General features: G+C 43.5%; 1 protein-coding gene across 1 annotated transcript in view; it reads left to right on the top strand.

The window, feature by feature from the left end:
* The first annotated feature begins 2,693 nt into the window (after window positions 1-2,693).
* The window catches only part of Nampt (nicotinamide phosphoribosyltransferase), a 38,129-nt gene continuing 19,563 nt past the window's right edge, over window positions 2,694-21,259 (top strand). Inside the window, exons 1-4 of the mRNA XM_032907624.1 lie at window positions 2,694-2,992; window positions 12,821-12,977; window positions 15,808-15,911; window positions 17,619-17,747. Of these exons, the coding sequence (XP_032763515.1) occupies window positions 2,936-2,992; window positions 12,821-12,977; window positions 15,808-15,911; window positions 17,619-17,747 (447 nt within the window). The 5' untranslated portion in view covers window positions 2,694-2,935. The remainder of the gene's footprint in view (window positions 2,993-12,820; window positions 12,978-15,807; window positions 15,912-17,618; window positions 17,748-21,259) is intronic.

Consider the following 21,259-nt stretch of genomic DNA (forward strand, 5'->3'; position numbering starts at 1 on the left):
TTCTCCCAAACTCAGAATAAATTATGACTCAAATATTACATTTCCTCTTGCTCCTTTCCTCTTCAAACTGTACCCCCACTTCTCCTCCCCAAACAGGGTTTCTCCATGTAGTTCTGGCTGTCTCGGAACTCACTTTATAGATTAGTCTGGCCTTCAACTCAGAGGTCTGCTTGCTTCTGCCTCCTGAGTGTTAGGATTAAAGACTTGCACTACCACACTCAGCTTTCAAACCCTACATCTTGTGTTTCTTTTTGCCCTGTGTGCTCTCTTTCTTTTTTTTTTTTTTATATAGCTTTGCATAATGGTGATCACCAATAACCACGCAATGGAGTCAACGTCGGGCCATCTTGAAATCTCTGCCAAAGAAATTAGTCCAAAACTTTTACTCAGGGACCTTAGCAACTTAAATAAGGGAAAGATCTAAGTTGTATTCCTGATTCCCCCACTGTACCTCTGCCTCTGTGAGATTGTTGCTAACTGATGAATCTGGAGATGATGGAGGGAGAGGAGAGCAACCACTGTCAGGGGCTGGAGATGAGACAGGTCTATACCTACTCCTTCTCCACTGTTGGTTTAATGAACTGGAATCACATTAGGTTGGAATATCTTGAAATACAAAAGTATACCCACAGGTTGACTGAAAAACAACAGGAAGTCAGCAGCACCCACTCTGATCATAGTAAGAACCTGATTCCCAATCTCCTCTACATGACTGACCTGTAGACTGATAGAATGGTCCAGTGCTCTGAAAAAGTAGACGGGACCTACTTGAATCTGGGTAGTTATTATTTGTGATGTGGTATTCCATGAGAAAACAGTTTGTTAGATCTTTTACCTGCTACTCTTCTTTCAAGTTATTTTTCAGGAGATATTTCAAAATGAAATCTTGGTGTTATATCTAGTGATAATTCCATGTCATGGTTCTATGCCCCCAATTCATTCACAACCAGCCTGGTTTTGAGATATAGTTGTGCAAGAACATGCCAAATTCTACCTTTGGCAATGTGGTTTTCTGTTGGTAGCATAATTTGTGCATTAGTCAGCTTTCATCACTTCAACAAAATACCTGATAAAATCAACTCTGAGAAAGGGAAAGGTTGCTTCTGGCTCAGAGTTTCAGTTCCCAGTTGCTTTGTGCTTGGGGTGGCTTGGCACATCTTGTCCGAAGAGAAAGAGAAGGGAACGAGATAAATGCTCCAATAGCCCCCATCTCCTCAGTTAAGGAACTAACTCTACTCAGACCCCAGCTCTTAAAAGCTGATAGATCCGAACCCTCACGACTTCAGTTGGTGCCGTTTCCTCTAAAGATTGCTGCGGCTTGAGCCAGTGATACTGCTGCAGACTATTCTCCAACTTACCTTAGCAATGTTAGCATTTCTTACATTTTGGGCTTTTTCCTTTTTATACAGGAAAAAAAAAAAACCTCAAAGATTGTAAGATCAGATTTTGTTTTTTAAAAAACGGTACCGCGAACAAAGGCTACTTTCTAATTAGAATCTTAATTTTTTTTTTCTGCACAAAACAGCCCAAAATAGCGGTCAATCGTAGATGATTCTGTAGCTGAACTCTTTGATCCTTTGAAAGCTGTTTGACTTTTCCTGGAGAAAAGTCTAAACAGTGTTTTGTGTCTTAAGGGGAAGGTTAAATTCAACCCTCTCAGACAACGAAGGGACACGACCAAGCTGAATATAATATTGTTGGGAAGTAAAAGGCAAAAAGAGACTGCTAATTTGATGCAGTTTGTGCCAGTTTAGTTATATCAACTACTTTTATTCTATAAAAACAAAACAACAAAACCTAAATCTTAGAACTCTTAAATGCTATTAAACATGCAAAGGGAATTTTAGTTTTATGCCAAAAAAAAATTGCAACTATGTATGTGAAAATGAAACAAGAGGACTGGCTCATGAAAGTTGGATGATGTCATCAGACGTCATTTCGCTTATTTGGAAGGTTGCTAGCTCTTTCCCCAGGATTTAATGATTTAAAGGAAAAAACAGATCCTCTGTCTAAGACTTGGCTGGATGCCTTTTACTTCCCAACAATACTGGATTCAATTGGTCTTGTCCTTTCATTGTCGGAGAGGGTTGAATTTAACCTTCCCCTCAAGGTGCAAAGGACTGTTAAGACTTTCTCCAGGAAAAGTCAGTCTTCAAAGGATCAGAGAGCTCAGCTACAGACAGAGCAGGGAGGAAAGCAAGGCCGTGCACCAGGGGATCTCAGACCTCAAGCAGCTCCTCTTATTTTAAAGGAAAATCTAGAGGATCAGGATCGACAAGACGGATGGTGACCAAAGGATCCATCCACGGTCCAAACGAAAGACAAAGGTAATTCAGCGCGTGCGGGAACTAAGAGACGACAGTGGGTGGCTCCTTGGCCTTAGCTAGGTGGCGTGACTCCAACAAGACTCTCAGGACGAGCAGGGACTGGGTAGGACAAGAGGAAGGTCCGGGCTAGGGCGGGCAAAGAGGTTCACGACAGGAGGGGCGAGGCTCGGAACGCCCAAGCCACGCCCCTACAACAAACCACGCCCCCAGAGGCAGGCGCCCAGGTCACGCGCTGGGGTGACTGTCGGCTTTAGGCCTGGGGCGGGCGCCGCCGAGGCAGAGCGCGTGCCTCACGTCCTCCTCCGCAACCCCCGCCCCTGCGTTGCGCACGCGCAGCCGTGCCCCGCCCCTTATCCCCGGGATGGGCGGGGCGCGGAGCCGCCGGGAAAGCCGCCGGAGCGCGCTGGGTCGGGTAGCGCGCTTTCCTCCGCCGCCGCGTCACGGACCTGCCCGCCCTCCCGGCCCCTCCCCGCGCTCGGTTCCCTGCTCTCCCGCCCCCCTGCGAGCGAGCGGTGACTTAAGCAACGGAGCGCAGCGAAGCCCATTTTTCTCCTTGCTCGCAGCCGCGCCGGGCAGCTCGTGGCGCGGCGCCTCTGCTCCGGCCCGAGATGAATGCTGCGGCAGAAGCCGAGTTCAACATCCTGCTGGCCACCGACTCGTACAAGGTGGAGTTGGGATGGGGGTCTCAGGGCCGGGAGCAGCGGGAGCTAGGGCGGCGGGATAGGGCAGGTGGAGAAGCCGCAACGCGGCGGCTGAAGGATGGAGGCGCGGGCCGGAGGCGGGGCCTGCGCCGCGGCGGGGGCGCGGCCGGAGGCTCGGCGGGATGGGTGCACGCTGCAGCTACGGTCGCCGCCGGCGGCCCTGGCTCCCGGACAGGATGAACTGGATGAGATCACGGGACGATCGGGTTGGTTAGGTAACGGCCCCTGGGTCGGCAGGTATGGTCCTGCCCAGGGGAGCTCGGGGAGAGGTCCTGGCTGTGTGCCCCTCACCCAGCTAGTGGTCCCAGCTCCGAGGATAAACCCGGCCCCAGGAGCGGTGTCTGATTCAGCCGTCCCACGCTGGGTCTGCATTTCAAACTCCCTTGCACCTAGGGATCATTCACGTGCCTGGCCCCTGGTTGCCCAGGCTAGTGTGCTCTGGCTATGTGATTTCTGTGAAAAGGAAAGTGAAACACCAAGAGGTTAAGGAACTGGAGTTCTGACCGCTCCCCCGCCCCGGGAGAACTTGTAGGGAGAGTGAAATGGCACGTTGCTTTAAGGTGCCTATTGATTTGACTCTTGCATTAATTGAAGTGCACCTAAGCAAAGAGAGGAGTGATAAAGAAAGCATTGCCCCCCAACTACGAGAAATGAACCGCACTGATCTTGAGCTAAGTTTGTTAGCCAAGACGCTCGAAAGGTAAAATGTCAGACTAGGTACCCTCACTAGAACAGATTAAATTTTAGTTTTCAAGTTTAGCGTTTACTTGAACATCGTGGTGGTTTTGAGTGTAGCGATTTAGGCGTAGTACTCTCGTGCTTTTGTTTTGGTTCTTTGCTTTTTACTTTTTTAACCCTGTAGTCTGAATGTTTCAGAGTCTCATTTTGCTTACATACTATTTTGCCCCTTTTTTTTTTTTGTAAACTATTGTAAGTAGGTGAGTTTTCATTTTAAAAGATCCAAATTTATCAACAGGTGGTCTTTCATATGAAATTTTATTTTATTTCATTTCAGTGATTTCGAGGCAGAGTGTCTGTGTAGCGGCCTTGGCTGTCCTAGAACTTGCTTTGTAGACCAGGCTGACTCTGAACTCAGAGATCTGCCTGCCTCTGCCTCCCGAGTCCTGGAATTTTAGGTATATGCCCCCCACATTCCTACTTCAGACGGGATTTTAAAGTGGAAATCACCTTTGCAAGATGATTATCACTTCCGTTGTGGTACTGGAGACTCTAAAATCTCTGCTTGATTTAGTTCAGTTGAGGTGCTTTGGGTATCCTTGGTGATGTTAGAAAAGTCTCGTTCATAGTTTTGTAAAATATAAGTAAACATCCCCAAGTAATTTCCAGCTATTTTACTGAGTTATGAATATAAACGGGAAATATAAACAGATGTAAAAGGCCAGGCTTAGGAGACAACATCTTTGTTTTAATCCCAACACTCAGAAACCAGAGAGGCCGGCTTCTGTGAGGTCCAGGCTAGCGTGCTCTACGAAGCAGATAGCAGGCAGCTGGAACTGCTTGGTTTATCCAGAAAGAAAGCAGTCGCTCCTCTGGCCCTTGTGAATGCCAAATGTGAAGATGCTGGAGCAGCGGGTCGTGCTGGTGTTCTGGAGATGGCTTCTAGTTAATAAGTAATCTTAAAGCTTTCTAGTGTCCTGGCAAGTCATGCTTATTTGCATGAATTTAATTTGCATATAATAGATTTTATTCCTGACCAGTCTCATCTGGCTAATGTAAAGTATTTGTCCCTTACTTTTTGTCTTTTTTAAGCCTAGGTAGAGAGGTAGCAAGAATGCTAAACACGAGAGTACAGTGATGAAAATTCTTTCATTTGGCAATTACACGTTCTTGCCAGTTCTCAAAAATTCATGGCTGTTTAGAAGAGAACGGGTGGATGGTGAAGAGATCTCTTCCCAAATTAAAAGGGAAAATTGTTTCCTAAACTACACAGAGTAGATAAGGTGGTGGCCAAGCATATAGCAACATGTGGGATACATTTTCACAGTGTCCTTAAGAAAGGGCAGGACACTCGGGGCTGGTGGAGGAGCATTTGAAACACTTCCACTTCTGGGATCTCGTATTTCATTATGTGTAGTAAGGAGCTGAGAACGCAGGCAGATGAAGCTCTTCAGTTTCATCTTGAGTTCATTTTCCAAATAAAAAGGGCCTGCTTTTACCTCTTCAATCATTTATATTTTCAGAATAGCTTTGGGCACATTTCCTACCCAGCTTTAGTGACAGGGCACTAACCCAGCTCGGGAAGATGGGCGCGAGGCACTCCAGCCATTGCGGTGGTTGGGTTGCATTCAGGACTTTGCTGTAAAGGAGACGTGGCTTTTCTTTTTAGCTTACCTCTGGGATAATCAATTTCCAAATAACAAGAAAGCAGTCGAAGATGATTTTCTTTGGATTCCACAAAACTGCATACATTTTTTTAAAATAAGTGCCTACAGCAGAGAGTAGTTTTAACATTTTTCAACATTTTATCTCTAGCAGATTAGCAGAAGACACTGTCATTGTGCTATGGCTGGAAAAGACAGGCTACCCAAGAGTCCTCCAGCAGTGTTCAGGTCTCATCACACCACTGAGAAATGTGCCGCCAGGGTAACTCGCTTCTCAGAGGCTTCACAGGCGGTCGAAGTGGGGCTGGGTCATCATTCCTTAATACGTAGTAGTTAGGGGCCCAGAGGGGAACAACAGAGCCACAATCCAGAGTGGAGAAAGGGTGGTTTCAGGGACACTTCCAGGAGCCGCTTCACTTCCTTGTAGCGATGAAGCAGTCAGACATTGTGTTCTCCAATGGCTAAGGAACACAGGAAGTTGAGAATTATTGCAGAAGAGTTTGGAGACATGAGAATCATATGACCAGGTTACTTCTGATTGGAATTTCCAATCTTTTCCTCTCACCAGCTCCTATTCTGTAATTGCGGCTAGAGTTCTTCTGAGTAAACACTACAGGGTTAGGAACATGGACCCGTGGCACCAGCATTTATCAATGAGGAGGGCACCTCTAGGACTCTGCAGCTTTTTTCCCATGCTCTTAAAGACATGTATGTAGCATTGAGGTACCTCTGTAATCCTAGCATTGAGAAAGTAGAGGTGGGAGGCCACCCTGGGTTACATAGGAAGTGTGGGCCAGCCTGGGCTACATGAGACCTTGTCTTAAAAAAGAGGGTGATATTTTAAATATATTTCTTCAAGTAAGTTTTATAAGTTGTAGGGAAAGTTTGGACAACTGAAATAAGACTGTAAAACTGGTAAAGAAAGTTGCTTGCTGTCTGGCGGGGACCCGTGTGGTGGAAGGAAAGAACCAACTGATGCAAGTAGTTTACGCTTCAGAGCTAAATAGTAGCAAATTCCCTTCTGTGGCAGCAAATTTCCGGGGCCTCACAAACTGTAAAAACTCCCGAAAAGCATATAATCTTTGCTGTTTCTCTTTTCACACATTAGCAGTAGTGAGGCCAGGGTGGATAGTAGAACCTATTCTGATGCTGTAGGTATTGCCCATATAATTTAACTTACTCTGGCCTTGAATATGTGAGCCCATTGTATTTTAAACTTTGGCTCTTAATGATTTCTTACCAATTAAAAATACTGAAAAAGTGTGCAAGTACCAGTTGCCTTTGGTGATATGATATCAGTTTAAGAAGAAAGACCTTGAGAGATTAATTCAGGTCAACCTCTGAAAACGTTTAATTGGGGTGTCTTCCAGTTCACATGAATATGGTGGGAAGTGGCAACACACAGGCAGACATGGGGCTGGAGGAGCTGAGAGCTCTACATCTTGATCCAAAGGCAGCAAAAGGAGACTGTGTCACACTGGATGTAGCTTGAGCACTGGAGATCCAAAAACCCACACCCACAATCAACACATTTCCTCCAATACTTCCTAACACTGCCACTCCCTATGAGCAAGCATCCAAACTCAGGAGCCTATGGGGACCATTCTTATTCAAACCACCACATTCCCCCAGGAGGATTCTGCCTTTATCCTCGGTCCCCACTGTCATAATGGGGCAAGGGAAGAAACCCTTGGGAATGGAGTCTATTCATGTAGTTGCTTGGCTAAGAACCCACATTGAAGAAAGTTCCCCCTCTTAAAACATGGAGCTAGAATCTTTTTATTCTAGGCATTGAAAGTTACTGTCTAGCAATCTTTTTAGAATCATTATAGGAGCTTTTTTTTTTTAACTAAAAAAAAAACCAACTGTGTGTGGATATGCTGCCTCTATGCATGTCCTTGTACCACACGTGTGCTAGGTGCCTCTAGATTCCCTGGAACTGGAATTACAGACGGTTGTGAGCTGCCATGTGGGTGCCAGGAATTGAAATCCAGTGCCCCTAGTCACTGAGCCATCTCCCCGGGCCCTGAGCTTATCTTTTGGTCTGGAGAGCCAGTGCAATGAAGTTCTGTTAAAGGCTACGTTCACAGGCTCCTAAGGTCTTCACAAAGCTGTTAGCCACGGGAGGGCCCTGCCAGTTCAGGGAACATGTACTAGTAAGGTTGCCTAGGAATGTGAAGAATTTTATAGAATCATTTTACCTAGCAATAGAAATCAAGGCAGTGCAGAAATGAGCAGGAGTAAGAGCTTTTCATACACTTAATTCTGAGCACATTAATTCTGAGCACATGAAACTGATTAATAGTGCTTTATGTTGAAGACTGAGCTCTTGATTTCCCCACTTATCTCTCCCATAGTCTTCATTGACTCAGTAAATGAACCCTTTCTTTGAGAAGAAGCTGAAGTCTGGTCATAGCTGAAGCTATGAACCTGTGGTTGGTCTCGAGCGTCCTAGGTAGCCCAGGCTAGCCTTCCCACTCAAGGCACCCTTCCTGCCTTACCTGAGTGCTGGGATTTCAGGTGTGTGCCACTACTCTTGGTTTAAATGGCACCATTGTTAACCCAGTTGCTCAAGCCAAACTTTAGGAGGTCTCTGTAATGTCCCGTTACTCTCCCCATCCACTTCTAACCCTTCTTTACCTCCAAATACTAGGAGGGTCTTTTCCTTATCTGACTTAGTTGTGGGCAGTAACTTCTTAATTCCTGACTCTGCTCTGAGCAGCCTGTCATCCATGTTTCTCTTTCTGCAAGATTGACTGGTTTTTGCTGCTGGTGGTGGTGGTGGTGGTGGTGGTGGTGGTGTGTGTGTGTGTGTGTGTGTGTGTCTCACACACTTGCAGTTCTGCTCTCTTCCCCCAACCCCAGACTGGTAAATTGTGAGGAGGGGCTACGAGTTGTAGTTCAGTGTTAGAGCATGTACTTACCATATGTAAGAGCCTAGATTCAATTCCCCAGCATTAAAAAAAAAAATGTGAATCCAGGTTACAGTTACCCCAGCTTAAGACATAGTGGCTTCCATTGCACTTAAAACACAATGGGAGCTCCTTCTCCACACCTGTGCCTGTGTATGATCTTACCTATACCAGCCTTACCAGTTCCAAGGAACAATAACACTGGCCCTTATGCCAAAGAGTTTCCTTTCTTGCCATTTGAGTCTTGTTCACATGTCCCCACCGTAGAGAAATCTCCCTAGGTCCCCTTAAAGATAATTGCCAGGTCCTTCTGTCCTGTCCTAAATTGTTTATAGCATCCATCTTAATCTGGAGTTACTATGTCTAGTATTGGTTTTTTCTCTCACCCTTCTCATTAGCATGTCAGCCCATTTTCCTTCCTCCCCTCAGCGTGAAACTGTAAGGCCTGGCACACAGAACAAACAGGTTAGGCGTTCGTGAGTGCACTAACTAGTTAGGTCGTATCCCTGTTTGCAATGACGTTCAGTGACCACTTTGGCTGAAAGTAAAGAGGCCACCAAACTAGTAAAGCTAGAGTTGCTGCCTATTGACTGTACTCTTGGAGTAATATTTACTGAGAAACTCTGCTCTTAAAAGATAGTACCCTTCAACCATCGTGTATTCCCATATAACTAGACCTAATCATCACTGTATTATTCTAATAACACTGTGTTGAGTGTTAATGGCTTAACAGATCTCTTTCATGGCTAATTACCTGTCAATTTGCATAGACGTTTTAAATTCTTAACCTGCATTCTCTAAAATCTTTCAAAGTTCTCTTAAGATTGTAAAGTATGAGTCATTTCTACTTCCAACAGCCTATGCAACTTTGAAATAATGGCATCTTTTTTTAACATAGGAAACATTCCGTATATTTAGGCAAAAGTGGGTTATAAAGCACTATAAAAAAGTATCCTAAACAAAGCTTTAAAAATTAGATGCTTATGGATGAAGACATGGCTCAGCAGTTAAGAGCACTGGCTGCTCCTGGAAAGATTAAGTGCCCAGCATCCACGTGGTGACTCAGCCCACGGGTCTGATGCCCTCTCCTGGCCTCCTCAGGCACTGCATGAATGTGGTAGCACTCATACACATAAAATAAATGCATTTTTTTTTTTAATTAAGGGCTTTAGTTGTTTTACAGAAGTATAACTATGATGAGAAGTTTTATTATACTCTTAGACCCTGGTGGGGCTAAATGAGTTAGAGATATTTCCATTCAGCTTTTGTCTCTTTTGACTTAGCAGGGAAGTAAATTAACTTGCTTTACGTGCCGTGTGTGCTTGCGTGTTTGCGTGTTTCTGGGCTATTCTGTGTGTACAGACGTGGTGTGTGATTGTGTGGCGGCCAGAGGTGAGGGTCTGGGCTATTCTGTGTGTACTGTTAAGTAGATGGACTACTGTAGAAGTCATAACTCCAGTCAGGGTAGATGGACTGCTATGAACCTGAGGTTTTATAAAGCAGGTACTGTGTGATCCAGACCTTCATTTCCTTTTCCTTTTCTCCTACTTCAGTACATAAGTTCCTCTGAAAAAAATCAGAGTTGCAAGGTTGAAACTAGGAGAAATTGTGGTTTACATGTATCTCGGGTATATTTTAAGTGTGGCTTCTCTTTTTCCCTAGTGAGCCTAACTGTTACTGAAAGGTCGTTTATAAATGTACTTACCTTGGGTGGGTGGGTCAGTCGGTTGGTCGGTTGGTCGGTCGGTCGGTCGGTTGGTCGGTTGGTTGGGTGGTTGGTTGGTTGGGTGGTTTGCTTGCATGGCGCTAGATTAATGGGTTTAATTACTGTGGTTCTGTATTAGCTTTCTCACTTAGGTTTTGTAGTTTTCCTTAAACTGATGGTGGTATAGGGCCATAGGCTCCTGTGCCTTTTGTTATGGTTTCCTGCTTGCCTGAACAGGATGGAGCTGCGGGACCCAGGCTCTCAAGTCCACGTTACTGTAGAGATTTACCCCCACACCTCTGTCTGGATGCTGCAGAAGGGAAGCTGCCAGCATGCCTGGCTGGGAGGCAGCACAGAGGACGGTTGTCAGAAATGACAGTGGAAATGCACTTTTAGAGGCCACTGCTGACTTACAAAGGTTCTTTAGAATAGTCAAGCTTCACTGCGATTGAGATTGTGCAGCAAAGAAACAATGGCTTTGCTAAACCTGAAACCATAGCTCAACGAGGAATTAGGTGTGAACTGTGTTCACCCATGAAACTTGGTCTGCCATGGCTGTGGCTTACTCGTACCTTAAATTTTAAAGTTCCTCTTTCTGTTCTTACCACCGCGCAAACACACACTACTCTAGTTATTTATTTGTAAGTAACTTTGTACATTTACAAATAAATGCCTTATTTATACAATTAATTGTCTTAGTGTGACAAAAACACTAAAATAAAACTGAAAGTCTAGTGGATAACTTTTCTTCAAATGGAAGTTGCTAAGTTTTTTAACAGTGGCCTTTACCAAATTCATAGAGCAGAAACTGTTAAAAGCTTTCATGTTTTTAAACTCATGGAGGTTAAGATCATATAGAAACTCACTTTTCCAAAACAATTTGAGAAATAGCAAAATAGGAGGTTCTGTGTTTGGTTTTAGATGTTTTACTACAGTGTGTGTGTGTGTGTGTGTGTGTGTGTGTGTGTGTGTGTAGGGGCACGTGTGCCGTGGAGGTCAGAGGATGACCTGCCGGAGTCTGTTCTCGCCTCCTACCACATGGTTCCAGGGATTGACCTAAGGCCATCAGGTTTCTTACATCGAGTACTTTATGTACTGAGCCGTCTCAACAACTCTGAAGCAGGCTTTCTATCTGCTTTGCATTATGTTTGCTGCTGCCCTTGCTTTCATCCAGGTTTCTGTAGAACATTGTGGCAGTCAAGAGCATCCTTGGTGCCTCACAGTTGCATAAAGAGGTGGGTGGGTCACAAGGAGACATTGACTTGACACATTACATAGTAATGGTATAAGTTGGACATTCTTGATCCAAAACTCAAACATCTTGAGCATGGATGTCCAGGGGCAAAATTCCAAACTTGACAAGTCACAGTCAAAATATAGAGGTCAGCTCAACTTACCCAAGATGCAGTCCACAGACCACATGAAGCTCAAGAAGAAGGATAACCAAGTGCAGATGCTTCACTCCTTAAAAGGGGGAACAAAAAAAACTTAATAGGGGGGGATATGGAGGCAAAGTTTTGAGCAGAGACTAAAGGAATGGCCATTCAGAGCCTGCCCCACATGTGGCCCATACGTACACAGCCACCAAAACTAGATAAGATTGATGAAGCTAAGAAATGCATGCTAACAGGAACTGGATGTAGATCTCTCCTGAGAGACACAGCTAGAGGCAAATGCTAGCAGCCAACCATTGAACTGAGAATGGGATCCCCATTGGAGGAATTAGAGAAAGGGTTGAAAGAGCTGAAGGGGCTTGCAACCCCATAAGAACAACAATGCCAACCAACCAGAGCTCCCAGGGACTAAACCACTACCCAAAGACTATACATGGACAGACCCATGGCTCCAGCTGCATATGTAGCAGAGGATGGCCTTTTTGTAGCAGTGGAAGGAGAAACCTTGGTCTTTGGTTGGACTACCCCCCCAACCCAGTGTAGGGGGAATGTCAGAGGAGGGGGCAGAAACGGGGGGTGGATGGGGAGGGGAACACCTTTATAGAAGAGGGGGGATTGGATAGGGGGCCTTATGTTCAGGAAAGGGAATAACATTTGAAATGTAAAAAATATCCAATAAAAGAAAAAAAAAAATAGAGGTCAGGAAGATGGCCCAGTGAGTAAAGTGCTTGCTGCACAGGCCTGAGGACCTGAGTGTGATCTCCAGCACCTGACATGAAAAGCCAGGCATGCTGGCATGTGCCTACAATACCAGTGCTGGAAAAGCAGAGAAAGGAGAGCCTGGGCTTGCTGGCCAGCTGTGCAGATGAATTGATGAGCTCTAGGTTTGATGAGAGATACCGTCTTCAAAGTAAAGCAGTGAGTGACTGAGAGACCTGAAAACACCTCCGGCCCCCTCACACCTGCATGCACATGCACACAGCACACAGACATGCACACAAAAATGATAAAAGCATTTTTTATGGAGGCAGGTCTTACTCCCAAATACAAGTACAGTCAAGTGTTCCAAAGCCCCAGATCGGAAGTGCCCTGTCTCAAGCGTTTCACTGAAAACAAACAAGTACACAGCTGTCTGAGTTGGCTGCCCTGGTCCATTTGATAATGGTTGTGCACCTAAGACCAAATGAGGTCCTTTCTACCCAAAGGGTTTTAAAAGCCCACTTAGGTGTAATCGCTCAGTTACTCGTTTGACTGTAAGGTAAGGTGTTAGGAGGGTTTTGGAGATGTACTCGTGTCTTGCTCTGTGTCACCAGGGTGGGAGATTGACCAGTAGCAAGTGAAAAACAGAGTTTCTGATTGGGAAATAATTTGAAGACTTGTCTGTTGTGCTTTAATTCTACTCTCGGTGTTTCCTAATGAAAGTATTTTTCTTTATGTAGGTTACTCACTATAAACAATACCCACCCAACACAAGCAAAGTTTATTCCTACTTTGAATGCCGTGAAAAGAAGACAGAAAACTCCAAAGTAAGGAAGGTGAAATACGAGGAAACAGTATTTTATGGGTTGCAGTACATTCTTAATAAGTACTTAAAAGGTATTGCTTTTCCCAGTACATTTAAAACACTGCTTTTATGTGACTTCATATCTTTCTATATTGCTGTGCTCTGTTATTTAAAGTAACTTTTTGAGTAATCTAATTTTGATATTTAATTATATTTGATTACTACTTTAGGTGTTGTTTTGGAAGGTTTGGTTCTGGCTTGTTTGTTTGTTTTATTACAACACCTTACTCTGTATCCTAGGCTGGTCTTAAACTTGGTAAGTAGCTGTCCTCAAATTCACAGCAGCCTCCTGGCTCAGCCAACCAAATGTTAACATTATAGTGAGGAGCTGTTGTCATGCTTAACTTCTTTTGTAAAATATTTTTGATCTGTTTATTTAAATGCATTAAAGAAAAGCTTAGAATTTAGTGTGTGTGTGTGTGTGTGTGTGTGAGAGAGAGAGAGAGAGAGAGAGAGAGAGAGAGAGAGAGAGAGAGAGAGAGAGAGAGAGAGAGATGTCTTAAGATGGAGAAAGGTTTTCTATAACGTTTCCAAAGGAAATTTAGTGCAGTCGGTAATATTCATAGGTCCTTCTTGTTTATTCATAGACTTAGCCTTAGTAAACTAAGGGTTTACTATTAATCCAGAAACTCATTTTGAATTGCAGTAGGTTTAACTAGAATATTTTTATATTGCTTCAGATATACCCTAAAGTTTCATTTTTTCAAAACTATTTATAATAGTGGGTTTATTTCTAAGTGCATTTTAAAACAGAAAAATCCCCCAAGTAATTTTCAGGGTGGGTTGTTTGTCTGTCGAGGCCATTTACAGCATATTGTGTAATGGAGTTTCTAGGCAGAGAATCAGATCCCAAGACCTTACCCATCTAGAACTTTCTGAAATAAAATAATTTTAATTGAGTACAGATTAAGATAGGTCACACATTTTTATTCAATTCCGTAACTTCGTGAGTTATTATATGTAAGTAGTATTCATACGTGTGCTGCATTCATTGCCTACTGTGAATACACACATGCACACATACTGCATCGATTGCCTGCTCTGCACACGTGTACTTGTGCTCCATTCATTGCCTACTTTGCATGTGTACACAGACACACACATACACATGCACATATGCATGTGCACAGGCGCTACCTTAGTTGCCTACGTTAGAGTGCTGCTTCTTAAACTTCCTCCACTGGCAGTTCCTTCTTAACCCAAGGAATGTTTACACAATCCTGAATATGTAAGTATATGAAACATATACAACGCAAGCATTAGCTGATTGAAAACAAAACAAAAACTTCATAACACATCTAATGTTACCCTTTATTAAGAACTAAACACTAATGTATCTGTGCTTATTTTTACCTAAAGAATTCAATCTTAGCTGAATAGTTGATACTGAAGAATATAGGGAATCTTCAACATTTTTTAAAGTCAATATTTTGATTTTCTAATCACCAGTACTAAGACTGCCACATCATATAAATATGTAGTACAAGTGACAGAAGTGTGTTTAGGGCCATTTTATAAATTGATGTGAGTTCCATCCTAATCCCAAGCGAAATGCATAAAGAATTTTTTATGAAACTCAGATCAGCAACTTTTTTTTTAATATTCATCTATTTATTTATCATATATGAGAACACTGTAGCTGTCTTCAGACACACCAGAAGAGGGCATCAGATCTCATTACAGATGGCTGTGAGCTACCATGTGGTTGCTGGGATTTGAACTCAGGACCTCTGGAAGAGCAGTCAGTGCCCTTAACCACTGAACCACCTCTCCAGCCCTCTCAGATCAGCAACTTAAACAGCAGTTTTAAAATCAAACACTGTAACACAATACAGTATAAACATTCACTAGCTTAAACTACATACTTAGAAGAGGCAATAGGAAAACACTAAAAGTCTATTTTCTGTGCTTGAACCGTTGTGTTTCTGTAAGAACAGAGAATTTGTATATACAGTAAAAATATTGCAGTTTGTTTCAAAGCTGAGCAAGATATTTCAGGCAACATTTATTGACCTTGTATGGTGTGACAGCATGCACACTGCGAGGTGCACATGTGTGTGTTCAGACCCCACTGGATGAAGCTGCATGATCCAACACAGGTGAACACTGCCAAATCCACCTTGACCTCAGTACGTTTGGTTAGAGTTAACTTTTGGTGCTTGTACACTCAGAAGCTTTTACTGTTGTCAGATCTTTATAGAACCACCTACCTACCCGTTAGTGTCCCATCCCTATCCGTACTTTAAGGAATTGCTATAGGGCAATGTGTTCTAAGTAGCTGTGTGTCTTAAGCCATGTATTTCTTCTCACTGTCCTGGAAGCAGCTACTGCACCCCTATCCTTGTCGTACAGACGGAAACTCTAGTTAAAAAGAAGAGTGGGTAGAAATTCACAAATTGCGAAAATTACTGATTTCCCAGCCCCAGAGACATCTCTGAACAAAGTTCAGAAAATAAGCTATTGCTTTTCTTAAGTTTAAGGATCTCTAAAAGCATTGTTTATTTTGTTTTGATACTACATAAGCAGTTTTTTGTTCTTGCTTGTTTGTTTTAGTTTTTCAAGACATAATCTCACCAAGTAACCCAAGCTGGCTTCAGAATTCATGGTCCTCCTGCCTTGGCTTCCTGCGTACTTCACTTATGAGCCTGAGTCGCTATGCTTGACTGCTCCTGTGCTTTTAAAATAGATGAGCGCTTATGCTTAGGGTGAACTCCTAGAAGGACAGGTTCCTTTTCTGCTGGTGACCTGTGGAGTGGTTTCATCCTGCCTGTGCCTTTTAGTCATGAACAGGGTGAGAGAGTTAAACGTTGCTGTGGTGACTCAGCAACTCAGAACATAAACATGACCTTTGTATGCTTCCAGGTAAAGTAGTGACCAAAGAGAAAATCCAGGAGGCCAAAGAAGTGTACAGAGAACATTTCCAAGATGATGTCTTTAATGAAAGAGGATGGAACTACATCCTTGAGGTAAAAATGGCCATCAGTGTTTATCTGTTTTTGGTGTTGGTTTAATCAAAAATTTCTTGCCATGGAATTTGAATAGAAAATTCAACTAAAGGTTTTCGTTGATGATATCAATATAATGGTTATTTTTAGATATACTTACCAAAATCTATAAGTAACATTTGGTTCTCTCCTGTTGTGTGGATCATTAACTGTTAGTTTATAGTAGTTTAAGTGATATGCTGTATGACTTCTGGAAAACATACCTTAGAAGTGGGAATAGACCAATAATTTTTAAAGGGTATGGTTACTTGGAAGTTTCAGAATAGATGCTGTAAATTATTACAACTTAATTCTGGGAACTGTCTCTCACCGAGTAGTCAGAATCGTTTGCTGTGGCTTCTTGGAGTTGATGTTTGTTCTTCACTTTACCGTAATGTCCTGGAGTTCCAACACTAGGAATTGAACTAATTATAAGAGCAAGTCTTAGCCTAGTGTTTTCAGTATTACTACACTACACTAAAATTAGAATATGCTGCACAGCAGAGCAAACCCATAGTATTGGAAATACTTGTAGCTTGTAGTAAAGTGAGTTTTATGCTAAAGTGAGGTACCTGTTGGTCTTTGATAAAGTCAGAACCTTTATCAAAGTAAGGGTGCCAGCTGAGCTAACTTCGTTTGCCCTCACTCCCTTCTAGGGAGGGTCTCTAAAGATAGCATGCAGAGATGAGTCTGTAATTTCTAGTGGCCAGTCTTGATTATGCATGCAGGAAGTCTTAGGGTTCACTAGACATAATCTAGTCTGGCTCAATTTACAGTCAAGTCTAGAGCTGTTAAATGACTCCCCAAGGTCTTGCAGATGAGTTTGAGATAAACCAGGATGTGCCAAGCAGCTTGAATCACATAAACTCTTGCCTTCTATACAAGGATTAACTAAAGCTTTCAGCTCTAGAAAGGATGCAAAGGGGACAATGGCCTAGGTATTTTTCTATTGTTGTGCTAAGACACCATGACCAAGGCAACTTACAGTAGAGTTTATCACAGCATACAGTTTCAAAAGTTGAGTGTATGACCATCATAGTAGGGAACTGATAGAGCAGGGGCTAAGAGCTTACTTACATCCTTCTCCACCAGGCAGAGAAAATGCCCACCCCGTGACACACCTCCTGATCCTTCCCAAACAGGGGACTATAACTTAGACGTAGGCATTGAATGTCAGGGTCTTTATGGTTCAAAAGTTTGCCAGAGAATAGATAAGCTTCCTTAAAATTCTTCTATAGTTAGTGACTTCCTCTAATGTATGTGTTCTCTAACACTAGTCTGTAATCTTTCCTTCTTTTTTCATCTATGCAAAGAACCTATGTCAAGCAAGTTGTTTTATAGCATATTTTAGAGTATGTTAGAGTGAACATATTCTCACTTTTCTGAACAAGTCGGGGGGAATGCTGTTTTGATCCATTGTTGATCGTAAATGGTAGGTGTTCTTAGCAGAAACAGCATGAATTTAAAGATCTGGATTGCAGCCTAAGTTGTTAAACATTTTAACTCACTTTAGAAGCTACGGGATACACTCACTAACTAGATTATTGCTAATGATTTAACAACATCTATACTTTCTGCAGTGCCAAAATTTAGTTTCCATAAAATGTAAAAAAAAAAAAAAAACCTCAATACAACAGGCAACTGAATATCGCCTGTTGAATGAATGAATGTATTGTTGTCTCATGCCAGAAATATGACGGTCATCTCCCAATTGAAGTAAAGGCTGTTCCTGAGGGCTCTGTCATCCCCAGAGGGAACGTGCTGTTCACAGTGGAAAACACAGACCCAGAGTGCTACTGGCTCACCAACTGGATTGAGGTAAGCAGAGTTTGTGCTTGGGGGGTGGGGGGGCTGGGGTTCGGTTTGGTTGTTGGCTTCGTGTGTGAGACTGAAGGTAAGAGATCTTTGGACTAGGAGTATGCCGAGTTGCTACTGCTAGTAAAGCTGAAATCTACCGTTAACTCCTGTCTCAAGCTTCCTTAGCACTGAACGACACTTAGGTCCTTTAATGGAATCTGATCTTCAGAGATTCTGTCTAAATCAGATGGCTGATAGCGGTTACCGAAAGCTCAGTTAACATCTGCTTACAAATTTGTGTGTTTCTTTTGGCACTGCTAGGGCTGGAATCCAGGGCGCAGTGTGCACTAGGCGACTCCCAGTAAACTACATCTCCTGCAAGGTTTCACTAAGTTCCCTTAAGTCACAATTAAGGCAGGCCTTGAGTTGACGGTGCTCCTCCCTCTGCCACATGAGCAGCGGCTACACCAGGCCCGCCAGTTCCTTGTCATTCTCCATGTATATTAGCTTAGAGAAAAATAGAAAGTGCCCAAGTTCGTGTTTAATAACTACAGACCTCTGCTGGCCATTATATTCCAATTCGAGTCAGTTCATTCACTCACGTCTTTTTCTCTTGGAGATGTTTTCAACTTCTAAATATAGACGTGGTTCTGTGTTCATACTGTTTAATTTCTAAATCCAAGAGAGGGGCATATATGCAGTCTGAGCTGCTCAGCGGGTGGGGAGGTTGGGGCGATAGATGTTCCTTACAGAGTTAACATCAGCATTTCAGTATCCATGAAAGTAATTTGTTACGCTGCATAATGTAAGATTCTGAAAAACTAAGACCCAAGAATATGTTTAAAATATATTTTACTAAGTTGACAGAGAATTTAAAATGTTGTTATACTCTTGATGGCCCATCAACTAATGGCAGGCTATAACTATAAAACAACAAAAGTAGGAGAAAGGTTTGGGGGATTTGGTTTTGGTGGTACCAGAGATGGAACCGGAGCACAGGACCTCGTACATGCTAACCACATACATGCTAACCACATACATGTTGCACTGAGCTGTACCCCCAACTTGTAGTAGAATGATTCCTAACCACACTGTCTCAGCTAGTGCAGTCAAACTAGCATTTCGTCTCCAAACCCAACCGAGCACATGGATCACTTTCAGTTTGCTGCCGAGTGGTCCCATCAGTGCTATGAGTAGGTGGACTTCCCAAAAGGCAGACAAGGCTTAGAGAAATGCGAGTTGAAGGGGCTTAGTGGTTAAAGTGGTCGTCTGACAGTCATAAAACATGGGAGTCCAGCTAGCAAGAACCTGTGCAAATGCTAGGTGGATGCTAGGTGGGATTGAGAGCCCACCTGTCATGTCAACCTTGGAAGGCACACACAGGGAATCCGCAGAGCAAGTTGGCCAGGAGACTAACTCCAGGTTTTTTTGAGAGACCCTGGTCTCAGTGAATGAGCTGGAATAGCAATCCTGGATGACTCCCAACATGAAGCTTAGGAGCCTGCATGCACACACACACTCCACATCCTTGGAAGATGAATGGGGGAAAAAGGGGGGGACTGAATAGTTCTCCTTGCCCTTTAGAGCTTTTCTTTGCCATTTTCTGAGAGGGACTATTTGGTGGATTTTACTCAGAAACCTCAACGTGAAGAAAAAATCTATCAGGCAGCTTAGAATGGTGGTTAGCAATACATAATTCCTCTCCCTCCTTTGGTAAATACCAATTTTAATAAAGATTATTCAATATGTGAGGCTATGAAGATGGCCCAGGAGTAAGAGTATTTGCTGCTGCGCCAGTGTGAGAATCTAAATCCCATTGTCCAGCAGTCACACAGGAAGCTGCCAAGGCTGTGTTCGGAAAGGGTGGGGGACGGACAGGGAAATTGCTGGAGCTTGCTGGCAGTCAGCCTCACCAAAAATCAGATAGGCAGACTTCAAAAGAGAAGTGTCCATCTATCTCCTCAAGGGAGCAGGACAGAGGAGGGAAGAGGGCAGCCAGCCCCCACCGTTGCCTCTGAAAAGGCACATACACACATTGCTAAACATAAATGCACAGTCACTGTGTCTTTGAAGAAACCATCCCTACTCTCACCAGTCCTCAGTTCCCTTCCCACCGTGTACTTAAAGTCCGTTGCCAGACACGGCAACACTACTTATAAACTTGAGCATGTTCTTCCTTTAAAAGATTTGAGATGACACCAACATGGTTCGGTCCCGTTTTGGAGTGTGTGTCTGAAGTAATGAGTAACCTCATTGACTGCTACTCACCTGCATGAGCTTTGGTGCCAGGAGAAGCCTTAGTCCTTTCCAACCAGACTTCCAGCTGAGTTTAAGAGAGGCCAGGAGCTCTGCAGGCCGCCTCAGGCATACACAGGGGCTGAGGAACAAACACATGAGACCATAGACTCCCTTCTGACTGAAAAACCAGAGTGAAATCTTTCTGCTGCTAAAAGGCGATTTTAAAAAGATGACACATAAAATGCCATTTCAAAGATAGGAGAGACTGAGGCCTGCCAGGCGAGCAGATAGAACAGCCACACTATTTCAGTTCTGTGACATTGTAATAAGCGCTTATGAGAGCAGAGTTGTCGGTTTTCTTCCAGAAACAGTCTTGATCTGTGTGGGGATGTTGCTGTTTGGAGAAGTTGCCATCAAGGCCTGCCTACTGTAATAAGCGCTTATGAGAGCAGAGTTGTCAGTTTTCTTCCAGAAACAGTCTTGATCTGTGTGGGGATGTTGCTGTTTGGAGAAGTTGCCATCAAGGCCTGCCTACTTAGTAGACCTTGGATTAGCCTTCCTCGGCCCCCCTTGGCCTCTTCCCTACAGTGTCTTATAAAGAGGGGTGGGTTTTTTTTTCTCTTTTCTTTTCTTTTCTTTTCTTTTCTTTTTTTTCGGAGCTGGGGACCGAACCCAGGGCCTTGCGCTTCCTAGGCAAGCGCTCTACCACTGAACTAAATACCCAACCCCAAGAGGGGTGTTTAGTGTTAGCTGCTTTTGTTGGTGTTGTGTAGGAGCACTATATGATAGTAATTTCTCTCCTTTCAGGGGTGAGGTCAGTCTTCTGTGGTATAACACAGCCAGAGTTTTTCAGGTTGTGTTTTATTTATCTCTGTCATACTCCTGGAGAGAACTGACTACTGAGCTTAATTAAAACAGAGAGGTGAGCCAGGTGTGCCTTTGATCCCAGCACTCAGGCCTGTGAGTTCAAGACCAGCCAGGACTACATCACAACACTACAGGAAAACAAACAAATGTAGAGCTGATTGAATTTGATTCAACAAGTAAACTAAATATTTATCTATCATTCAACACAATGCTTGGCACAAAAATTAGAGTAAGCTATGCCTTATTAAGGTCCTTTACTGGAGAGTTGCTGCTCATTAGCTAACCATGAACATGAATACCGTGGAACATATCTGCTGAGTTAGTAGTAGAAGAGTGGGTAATTCTGTCCTAGGAATCATAGAAGTAGGGGGTGGCAGAGCTGAGGGACATGGTTCAGCAAAGGCTGCGGTGTGAAATGAAAGCTTCAG

This window comes from Rattus rattus, chromosome 7, assembly GCF_011064425.1.
Source record: "Rattus rattus isolate New Zealand chromosome 7, Rrattus_CSIRO_v1, whole genome shotgun sequence".
Taxonomy (NCBI): Eukaryota; Metazoa; Chordata; class Mammalia; order Rodentia; family Muridae; genus Rattus; species Rattus rattus.